The sequence below is a fragment of the Lutra lutra genome, chromosome 6, assembly GCF_902655055.1.
Source record: "Lutra lutra chromosome 6, mLutLut1.2, whole genome shotgun sequence".
In the NCBI taxonomy this organism is placed as follows: Eukaryota; Metazoa; Chordata; class Mammalia; order Carnivora; family Mustelidae; genus Lutra; species Lutra lutra.
This window is the reverse complement of record NC_062283.1, coordinates 17690520-17702822: the sequence shown is the minus strand read 5'-3', so window position 1 is coordinate 17702822 and position 12303 is coordinate 17690520. Positions and strand designations below refer to the sequence as shown.

Here is a 12303-nt window from a genome sequence, read left to right as displayed (position 1 = left end):
GCAGCGTGCTTTGTTGACAGTGGTTACACAATAAAACTCTCCCGAATTGAATTCTGCATCATGAAACATAGATAGATGTTGCCAGAGACCATTGTTTATGCAATGTAGGCACATACAAAACAAAATTATCAAGCATAACAAATATTTCCCTAGACTGCCCCTTAAAAAAGTAAAACAGCCTTAAAAGATGGTAATAACCCAAAAGTTATATGGCGGCTCTCTTCTTCCAGACTTTCAGAAATAACTTTCTGGCCTCAGGCATCCACCTATTTGCAAGGCTGACCATCACTTAAAATATCAACCTTGGGATTAAATTCAGAATCCTCTCAAGAGTGTGTGTGTGTGTGTGTGTGTGTGTGTGTGTGTAAACGTGTGTGCACTTGCAGGGAACATTAGTCACTTTTTCATGATTTGGGGACTAGGGTAGATTCGGCAGATTACGTATGGAGCCTATCAATGTGGGACAGCTTGTGGAAGATCATAAACATATTTTTCAGAGAGGAACGTTGCAGCCATGAACACATCACGTGGTCACCCCTTCCCTAAGGTTTGCTCCTTTAATTGTAAATAGCCAGAAAGCCATCAAGCCAGAGTTTAATAAACTTTTAATTTGAAATGAATTACCACATGTTGTGTTTGTTTACCCATTATTAAATCTCTTAGCAACATATGAGTGGCAGAAACAGTGTACTGTAGCACAGCCCTGATATATTAGAAAACAAACCCATGGGGGATATTAACTGCTAATAATATGTTTAGGAAGCCACTAAGAAAAATAACTAAATATAAGCAATGTAGCAGAGACATGTATTTGAAGAGATTTGTATGTTATCTTTTTGTATAAATCTATTCTGAATAGGAGCAAAATGTCCCTGCGCAGTCTTTGAATGTGAAGCTGGAATCAGTTTCTGAGCTCAGAGAAGAGCAAATGCAAATCAGCCTTTTCCAAGACTTGTCTTAAAGCAGAAAGATTCTTTCTCTCCCAGTACATAGCATTCTCATACTGATTGTGTCAGTATTCATGTTGCTTGGAGTGTCACCTGTCCTCCTGTTAGGGGAACTGAGGGCAGACAGCATTTGAAAAGCCAAGTTCAGAGCACAGTGCAGTAGGTGTGGAAAATAAAGCCACAGTACCCTGAGGAAAAACTAGAAAGCAAAAATGGTCCGATGAAAAATGGTCTAAGAGTAATTGCTTCTAGTCTTCGGCTCAGTATCCTAAAACTAGGTTAAAATGTCAGTATCACTGAAATATTATCACTGTTAAGTCAGAAGCTGCTTTCTCAAAAGTTAAAAATTCTAAAATAAGATCTTGAGTTCCATGCTTAATGTTAAAGCATTGGGAGGAAAAAAAATAAAAAATAAAAAAACAAAGAAGAGGAAAGAAAGAAAAAGAAGGAGGCAGGGAGGGAGGAAGGAAGGAAAAAAGGAAAGAAAGAGGGAAGGAAGGAAGGAGAAAGAGAGAGAGAGGAAGGGAAGAAGGGAGGAAGAAAGGGACTCCAGGTTACAGATGCACATTTCGTCAGAAGGTCTGTAGTAGCCAAAGGCAACGTCACAGAGCTGAAGTCATTCATCTCATTTCATCTCATCACATAAACATTTTATGATCTCAAATTTTCTCAGGAAGGGTAAGCACAATATAACAAGATATTTTCAGAGAGAAAAAGAGACAGCACATTCATAGAACTTTAGTTAAAATACTTTGTTATAATTGTCCTAGTTTATTATTAGTTATCGTTAATCTCTTCCTGTACCTAATTGATAACTAAAACATAGTATAACAGAGTTCAATACTATCTGGGGTTTTAGGCATCCACTGGAGGTCTTGGGATGCATCCTCGCCACCAGATAAGGGAGGACTACTGTATCTTATATCTAATTTATTTTACCAAATATTTGTTTAAAACCAGATGACATAATTCAATATTTATGAATTTTATATATAAAATTTCAATATAATGTTCCCAGGTGTATATAATTATAAAGTGACATTTAGTTGTCTGGAGGTGATGGTATCTTAGTTATCATTAGCTGATGATAATAGTTTGCTCACAAGGAAACAGGTCAAGTATGACTAAGGAAGCTCAGGGCTTATATTGGGCCCAGATCTTAGGGAAGGAAGCAGGGCTTCTAAAAATGGAGTATGGCCTTCAGTGGAGTTTTATTCAGCTCAGCAAGGCATAATCTCCAATGCACTTGGGCAACTCTAGGCACAAAAAACATTTACCACCAGAAGTTGACTATGAAGCTCTGTGTTGCCCAGCTGATAGGCAGAATAAGACAAGAAGGCAGATCTCATTAGGAAATCAAATACAGCAGTCTTTAGGTCTGGCCATTATGGCAGGGATCCCATATCTCTTCCCCAAAATCTCTGCTTTTTCCCTGACCTATATCTCAACCCAAAAGTTCCCTCACTCTACATACTCTTCATGGTGGAGCTCAACCACTTAGCAACTTCTGTAGTCTATGTGTTTATGTTTCTGTAAGGGACACATTCTTCCTCCCTACTTTCCATATCTCTCCCACTTTCCCAAACATGTCTCCTAAACATTTTAACTTGGATACAACATAAGGATCTCAAACTCAGTAGGTCCAAAATCAAGCTCATGTTTGTTCATTTGTTTTTTTCCCCTCTAATCTTGTCCCTCTTCCTTTATTTCATATTATCTGCTGGTTAATACCCATGTCTAGCCATGCTAAAAAATTAGGAATCTTCCTTAATGATCCCTCACCATCAGTATCCAACCAAGCAACAGGGACATTTTTATTCTTTGTCCTATAGTCATTCTTTTACACATCTTTAATATTCTATAAATTTAAACTCTCTTCTCCAACGTTACTGTCACTGCCCTAATTCAGGCCCTCTTCTGTGGCTGACACTACTCTAATATTTTCCAAACTGATCTGGTTTTAGACTTTTCCTCCTCAAATAAACCTTCCTAAAAATTACCAGAGGGAACCACCTAAAATAGAAATTGAAATACATCCCTCCCCTTCTTTTTTTTAAGATTTACTTTTTTTTTTTTTAATTTTAGAGCAAGACAGAGCATATGGGCAGGGGGAGGGGAGAGGGAAAGGGGAAGAGAATTTCAAGCAGACACCCCACTGAGTGAGGAGCCTGACTCAAGCTTGGACCCAGGACTCTGAGATCATGACCTTACCCAAAATCAAGAGTCAGCTACTTAACCAATCGAGCCACACAGGCACCCCAAGTCACTCCCTTTCTTAAGATCATTTGATGGCTACCCACTTTATATCAACTTCTTATCAGCCGCAATAGACACAAAAAGACACACAAGAAAATAGCGAAGGAGTTATTACTACCCTAGAATGTATACATGGATAAATGATAGCAATGAGGAAAAGTGAGTAAAGTGGGAAAAGAATAAAGACTTTTCAGACATACAAAGGCTAAGACAGTTTACCATATTACAGACTCAAACTCTAAATGAATTACTAACAATTTTTTTCAACAAGAAGAAAAATGAAAGTGGAGACAAGCTACATAAAAATACTATGAAACACAAGTATTTACCAAATATGTCAGTATATTAATTTTCTATTGAGACTAAAAAACAACAACAACAACAACAACAACAAAGCTTTCTGTTTAATAAAAGAGTGACCTGGAAACATGGCCAACAATAACTTGAGAGTACATGGAGATGTTTGATGGGTAGGTCAAACATAATAAAAGTCCTTATCATGCTCAGGAAGAGAAGAGAAAAATCAGATGAAATCAGACTTTTAAAACAATTTTCAATTAAATACATAGATGAGAAAATTCAGGATAACATCTGAAATAATTAACAATAAAATCTGTAGATTATAAACAGAGGATAAACAAAATAAAGAAAATTATTTTTGGTTAAAGAAAAATTCAGTAAGTATTTTTAAAAAGCAAAGAAATAGGATGGCAAAAATAAATTGCAAAAAATGTTAATGTTATCAGCAAGTACCAATATAACAGTAATAATAGTATTTACAAAAAATTAAACTCACCTGTTAAAAGACACATATTAAATACTTGTCTTGAGTGCAAAAATAAAATCTAGATTTATGCTGTTAAGCCATACTCAAAAGAACACCACAGATGAGTTTTAAATTCTTAAGATAAATATTAGAAAAATAATATATGCCATAACAATACTTATTAAAAAAAATCAGGTGGTAGTATTAATATCAGAAGGAATAGAATATAAATTGAAGCATTATGGGGAGATGGAGAGGAGAAGGGAGTTGAGGGAAATTGGAGGGGGAGATGAACCATGAGAGACTATGGACTCTGAAAAACAATCTGAGGGTTTTGAAGGGGCCGGGGGTGTGGGAGTTGGGGGAGCCTGGTGGTAGGTATTATGAAGGGCATGTATTGCATGGAGCACTGGGTGTGGTGCATAAACAATCAACTCTGTTACACTGAAAAGAAATTAAATTTAAAAAAATAAAATAAATTGAAGCATTCATAAACATAGAGGGAGACTACATCTATATAAAGAAATAATAACACAAAAGTTAATAATCATAAAATTACAGGCATTTAACAACACATTTAAAATATACAAAGCAATATTTGACAGAACTACAGTGATAAATGTACAGATCTAGTCAGAACTGACGATTTCACACATAGGTAAATAAAAACTGAAGATAAAGACTTAAGCTTTCCAATCAAGGAGATTAAAAGGTAACTCCCTCCCAAAAAAACAGAAAAAATAGGAGCAAAGAAATAATAAAGCTGAGTATAAACACAAAAAACAAAAGATCAATGGAGAGAAAGTCTTAATGGAGGTAGAAGAGCAGTAGTATACTTTTAAAAAAATGAATAAAAAGATAAAATTCAACCAAGATGGTAAAGAAAAACAAAAAAGGCATATATTAACCAATGTTAATAATGAAAAGAAGAACATAATTATAAATTTAGTGGTATTTCAAAATTATAATAGTATTTTTACATATTTTCTTTTAGAGACATAAAACATCTATTGAACACTACACAAAAAACATTAGTTTCCTCCAAGGAGAAGAAATAGTCTGCAGTGGGAGGCAGATTTTGTTTTGAACAATCTGAGTGTATTCTCTGTTCAATAAAACTGTAACAAAAGGAAATAAACTTTAAAGATAATATACTATGTATACCAACATATATATACATGTATTATGTGCATAATATGTAATATATTACATTATATATTTAACATATGTATATATAACATTATATCGCATTATATACATCTATATAATATGTACATAATATGTAATACTATGACTAATTTAATTCAAGTAGTTTTTCAAATGAATTAAATAGAACGATTGAATAATCAATAGCAATCAAAGATTGAATTAGAAATCAAATGCTTCCCATGAGTCATCCCACATTAAAAAACAAAAGGTCCAGAACTCTTACAGTTCAATAAGAAAAAGTTTTTAAAATGACCCAAAGGAAAAGTGAATAAAATTTAGGTATAGGCAATTCACAGAAAATAAAACACACATGATTAACAGAAAGGTATGAAAAAAAAAAAAAGCTCCAATTTAGTCATATTCAGGGATAGTCTCATGAAAACAAAGAGATACTGCATTGCAACTGAATTGGCAAAACTAATTATAACGAAGATTGATAGGATGTGAACCAAACCAACTCCTACCCAGCTGTTAGAAGGGCAAATCAATACAACTACTTTGATAGCAAATTGTCACTATGCTAAAAATTTTAAAAGTGTGTGCCCTGTGATTCAGTGGTTCCTCTCCAGGATAGGAAATATCTTTTACTCTATTGAAACTTGCACCTACGTGCACAAGAATGACATGTCCAAGAGTAATCACTGTAATCTTGCTTGCAACTGAGTAGGACTTGAAACAACGAATAAAATAAAAATAAAGTTTGTTACAATCATGCATATCACCATGTATACAATTGTGCAGCAGTAAAATCAATAAACCAAAAATACATGTTGGTGTGTGTGTAGGAGTTGTGCAAATGTCAAGGATAATACTGAGAGAAAATGAATTTGCAGAAATAGATATAAAGCATGGTTACTCAACACAAATCTTAGAAACTTAGAGAAGATACATTGTTTATAATTACATACATATGTAGGAAATGTGAATGAAACATACATGGGAATGATCAATAAGTCTCAGAGGGTTGGGAACAGAATGAGCAAGGAGTTCACAGAAGGCTTTAATCACATGTAAAATATTACTTTTTAAAAGAAAAGTTGTGGAGAAAAGATGCAACATATATCAAAATAGCAAGAATGGATACAGCTGGGTACTGATTACTGGTTTATGTTATGTTATTTTCTGTACAGTATGTTTAAAATATTTGACAACCTCCAAACTAAAGAATATAGTCCCTACCACAGTACTGGCACGTGACAAACCTACATCACATGTAATTATTATTAGTGGTAATCCTTCTAATATTAGTATTATGCTGGTAATACTGTAAGAGTTACTATCTTTACTACAAGTAATAATATAATTACTACAACCATCCATCCCTTACTCTTGCTTCTAACACTATTATTACTGTTAGGAGATCCAACCGGTTAGAGAATCTTCTGAATCTTTTGGTAAAGGAAATAATTATCTTGCAAAAAATAATAGTCATCTCTAGTATATCCCTTCTGTAGGCTGAAACTTCTATTCATTAAATCGTACAAAGAATGCTATTTGCTTATTTAGTGCTTGATTAAGTCAGTCGTTGAAAACTGAGGTTTATAAAATAACTATATTATTTGAGAACTTCTTTCTGAGAATATTTTCTCTTTCATAGCCATCTGTTGGTTAACACTCTTGTAAGCAACCAAGAAGGCTTGGTTCTAGAACTAAGAGCCAAAAAAAAGTCAATTTGTCCCCCAAAAAACTAAAAAAATATTTTTAGAGCCATAACGCCATAGAGAAAGACTTGTGTTTCAATGAAGTAATTTTATATTTGATTGTAATTAATTAATAATTATGCTATATGGAAACTGATATTCTTGTCGAATACATTCTCTTTAAGCAGCATGGCATAGTAAGAAATACACTAATTAATGTCTTTCTCAGTTTTCTGCAATATAACACAACTTGACATACTAGGAAAAGAATGCTAAAAACAGTCTATGAACCCTGAGAAGAGTGTAGGGAGGGTTTAGTCTTACCATTCAGTGATGCATGAATGTTTTCCTCCGTTTGTTTCTCTGAAAGGCCTAGGGTATTCTCCACACCTGATTCTGCTTCCTGTACTTCAGCCATTAAAGAAATTGGAAATTCAGGGGGAAGTGGAGTTTGTCTTTCATAGGTTTGTTGATCATCCAAACACAGAGGAAGTTTAATAACCTATTCAGAGAGAAATCTCTTATCTAAACAGTTGAAAATAGTGCACACACAGCTAATTTCACCCTAGAACAATGATACAATATGCAGACTCCAAAATGTCCATGATGAATTTCATTTTCCAAACCTTATATTTGCTTGTGTTTGGCTGCCTTACAAAAAAATGCATTTTTTGTATTAGCAGATTTACATAATTGTTTCAGATATTACCACTGTTTTATATAGTCCTTAGTTTTTTCTTTGTCTTGCCTTATAATTTTCTTTAATTTCTTCTCACAAGTAACACTGTCTGATACCAGGATCAAGTTGGCAAATATTTACTCAGTATTCACTGTCTCCAAGAAACAGTATTTCTAATTCAAATATAAAAGACAAGATTGTAGAATCTCGTGGTGAAACTATGGGTGTTCATTGTGCCATTTTTTTTTTCAACTTTTCTCCATGTTTAAAATTTTATTTATTTTTATTTTATTTATTTTTATTTTATTTGTTTTAATTTTATTTATTTATTTATATTTTTAAAAGATTTTATTTATTTATTTGACAGAGAGACAACGAGAGCAGAAATACAAGTAGCGGGAGTGGGAGAGGGAAAGCAGACTTCCCGCTAAACAGAGAGCCTGATGTGGGGCTCGATCCCAGGACCCTGGGATAATGACCTGATCCAAAGGCAGACACTTAATGACTGAGCCACCCAAGCACTTCTCTATGTTTTCAATTTTAATAATAAAGAGCTTGGTGGAAATAATGACACAGGAAATGAAATATTTAGAAAAGTGCAGGAGTTTGGGAAATAATTAAAGGCTATCCTGCTTGCAGAGTTGCTCCTCTTGGATTCTTTCACATACCCTAGGGGGGCCCAATCAGACCTGTTCTCCTGTCTCCACGTTCCGGGTGTGAGCCCGAGTTCTATCCCTAATCACAACGTGGTAGAATATGTGAGGTCACAGCTAAGCCACACGCCCTGCCACTTTCTTTCCACTAACAGATGTGGGAGGGAAATGATCATAATTTATCTGAATTATTTCCTTTCATCTCTTCTAAAGCTGCATTACAGAAACCACTTTTCTGTTCTAGTGGTTCACCCATCTTTTCTCTTCTCTGTTCCAAGTTATTATTTTTTTTTATCTGAGTGACTCCAGAAAGAGTACTCAAAAATTACATTGACTTGTTCAAAAATTGCACTTGAGAAAACTCACATTGGAAAAATCCTAATATTTTAGAATTTCACATAAGAGGAAAATCAGTTTTAAAGATAGGAAAATTTCATTTTTATCCTCATGAAAGAGAAGCAAATACATTCCTATTTATTCTGCCTTATGCTCAGAAAATCCTGTCTTGACTAATGGCATTATTCTCATCAGTAAGACTCACCTTGCAGCCCCCGTTCCATGAAATATAGAGAGAAGATCTGTTACCAAATAAGAAAGCTAGTAGGCAATTACAACCATCTGTGATGACTAATGGCCAGAGGGCTCTACAAATAAATCATAATATTATTTTTCACCAATTTTCAAAAAAGGGAATCAGGAAAAAAAAAAGAGGAAAAGTTTAGTAATGTGTCCAAATCAAGTAGATTTTAGTGAAATCAAGCTTCCTAAGCTATTTACCAAATAACTACTTTTCTTGATCTTGTAAATTTTAAACATCACTTCCTGATTTATCTCAAATATAAAATGCTTATATCTTTACAATCAATACTGGTACTACCCAGATGACCTTTTATGAAATAAAATTGTTGCTGACTTTCCTTGCTGTAATTGAAACCTCTGAATTTTAGGTAACGGTAAAAATTATAGATGCCTTTCACATTAGCTAGCAAACATATCAAAATTTGTTTTCTTTTACAACTCTATTTTTATTTTTATTCCATTTTGATTTCTTGGTACGATATTCAAGTCACCAATTAGTTAAACATTTTGTTATGGGTTATCTACAGTTTTCTTCAAAATTTGGGTGATTTTTCAATAACTCCTTTGAATTCATTTTCAAATACATTTATGTCATGTTTCTACATGTTAGAAACTTTTATAAACTTCTGATCCTGACACCCACCTCAAAACAACTGAATCAAAATCTCTGGGAACAAGACCTAACCATGGTATTTTATTTTATTTTATTTTATTTTAAAGATTTTATTTATTTATTTGTCAGAGAGAGAGGGAGAGAGAGCAAGCACAGGCAGACAGAATGGCAGGCAGAGGCAGAGGGAGAAGCAGGCTCCCTGATGAGCAAGGAGCCCGATGTGGGACTCGATCCCAGAATGCTGGGATCATGACCTGAGCCGAAGGCAGCTGCTTAACCAACTGAGCCACCCAGGCGTCCCTAACCATGGTATTTTAAATGCTTCCTACAGGATTTCAGCGTATAGTCAGATTTGACTCAGAATGGCACTATTTTCGGAATAAGTAGAAAGGCACATATTAGGGTTTAGATTCAGATTTATTTTCTTGACAGCAACCTATAATATCTCAAAATGACATTTCAACAAAACATTTTAATGGATTTAGCTAAAAGGAAAAAAAAAAGCCAGCTGATTCTACTTCAAATAAGTAAGAAATAGGAAGACCATCACAAAAGAAGGATATAGAGCTACTGATTTTTAACCCAACACTGCATGTGTTTCCTGGAAGTGTTTATATTTAATAGTCCCATTACTTTGGTAGATAGATGATGGTAATAGGTAGGTAACAGACAGATAGATACATACATAAATAGATTAGATTAGATTGACTGAGAGCTACCTAGCCAGTTAGCTAGATGAACAAACAGATTGGGAAAAGACAAACATATAGGTAAGCAAAAAAAAAAAAAAAAAAAAAAAAAGAAAGAAAGAAAAAGAAAAAAGAAAAAAAAGGCATCTTATGACACAGGCACTGTGGCAAGACATCATAATCAGGAAGAACAAATTTGGACATACAAGAGAGAAGTAGACTAAAATTGTGTTGGAATGCTTTATACTTTATGTATGCTGTCATTTTATTTATTTATTTTTGGATCCCCCATGGTATTTGCTTAGAATGAATTTATGCAATGACATTTCTGCTAAAAGACTTGGTTAGAAAATACATTTCCAAACATACACAAGTAAATGGTACATCCCCACAGGTTTTTTGGAGTGATTTTTTTTTTTTAATTTCTGAGGTAAATAATATAGCATGTTTTTAAGGAGTATGTATGGGTAGTAAAGGGAGCTTTGTAATGGCTATTTTTATCCTGTGGAAATGTGGGTCATTAATCATTGGTTTTTTTTTTTTCATGAATACATGCCTATCTCATCAAATAAATGGCAACCGTCCAGAAGGCACAGACTCTATCTGATCTCATTTGTATATATAGAGTAAGCAGTGCCCAATATATAATAGTAGCTCAGTTAGTACTTCTGATAAGGAAACATCATAGCCTTACACCCAAGTTGCTGGGACAGATCAGCTCCAGCAGCAACAAATTATAAAATGAGAATTGAAGGATTTGGGTGACTTTTCTGGGCCACTCATGACTTACAAGTTTGGGTTAAATTTTCTTTAAGATTTCTGCCAATTCTAGGATTGTATTCCTTCTTTGTAGAAATCAACTTAATCGGCATTAAGAAAGCATTAGGATGTGATTACTTTTATTTTATTTTATTTTATTTTTATTTTTAAAGATTTTATTTATTTATTTGCGAGAGAGAGAGAGAGAGAGAGTGAGAGAGAGAGAGCATGAGAGGAAAGAAGGTCAGAGGGAAAAGCAGACTAGCAGACTCCCCGCAGAGCTAGGAGCCGGATGTAGGACTTGATCCTTGGACTCTGGGATCATGACCTGAGCCAAAGGCAGTGGCTTAACCAACCGAGCCACCCAGGTGCCCAGAATGTGATAGCTTTAACAGGTTTATGATCCTTGTTGAAATTTTCAAAGCATAAAAAGTAAGGTAAAGGCTAGAAATAAGCAGCTTTAGAAAAATTTTAAATTCTTTTTTCCACTTACAAAATCATATTACAAACTGAAAGTAGAGATTGCACAGCCAGTGGTCCAAGTCCAAGCAAATCAAATCTTCCATTTTCCTAAAGTTGTCGAGTCTCTGATCATAATGTCCTCGGAGAAGGGGACACTTGAATTTTCCCTCTACTACATCAAAGTTGTTATCACACAAAGGGAAGGCTGCCCAGCCCACAACCCAGTCAAAACAAGTGTATTTCCCACGAAGGAGACAGAGTTCAAACAAGAAAGCCATGCCAGGTTTCACATCTTTCTTAGGAGGGAGTACCTAGGAAAAGATACCAAGACAAGGGAAGATTAGGATACTTGTACATGGAAACACACTATATTCAATGGTGCCTATGTCCAATTTATAATTAAGTAAATAGTGGGTCTTACTTCTATTTTTTGCCCTTAAAAATTAACCATTGTCAATAATGATGCAATAAACCTTAGGGGTACATATATCCTTCCAAATTAGTGTTTTCATATTCTTTGGGTAAACACCCAGTAATGGAATTATCAGATCACATGGTATTTCTATGTTTTCTTTGAGGAAACTTCATACTGCTTTCCACAGAAGTATTATTTATAATAGCCAAGATATGGAAGCAACCTAAAAGCTCCCTCCTGAGAGACAAATAGAGAAGGAGGATGTGGTGTGTGTAGAATATCTATATATAATGCAATATTACACAACCATTAAAAAGGATGAGATCATGCCATCTGCAACATGAAAGGATCTAGAGAGTAAGTCAGACTGAGAAAGACAAAGACTATATGAGTTCACATATGTGGGACCTAAAACAAACAACAAGAATAAAAACAAACAAACAAAAACCAAATGAATAAACAAAAAGCAGAATCAAACCAATAAGCACAGAGAAGAAAGTGATGGTTGTCAGAGGGGAAGGGGATGGGAGGTTGGATAAGATGGGTGAAGGCAGGGGGCCTGGGTGGCTCAGTGGGTTGGGCCTCTACCTTCGGCTCGGGTCATGATCTCTCAGGGTCCTGGGATTGAGCCCCGAG

General features: G+C 34.6%; 1 protein-coding gene across 1 annotated transcript in view; it reads right to left on the bottom strand.

Annotated features, from left to right (window-relative positions):
* LOC125101538 (uncharacterized) overlaps positions 1–12303 on the bottom strand; it is a 323109-nt gene that overhangs the window by 206931 nt on the left and 103875 nt on the right. Inside the window, 2 exon segments of the mRNA XM_047731961.1 lie at positions 7110–7320; positions 11297–11563. Coding sequence (XP_047587917.1) covers positions 7110–7320; positions 11297–11563 — 478 coding nt within the window.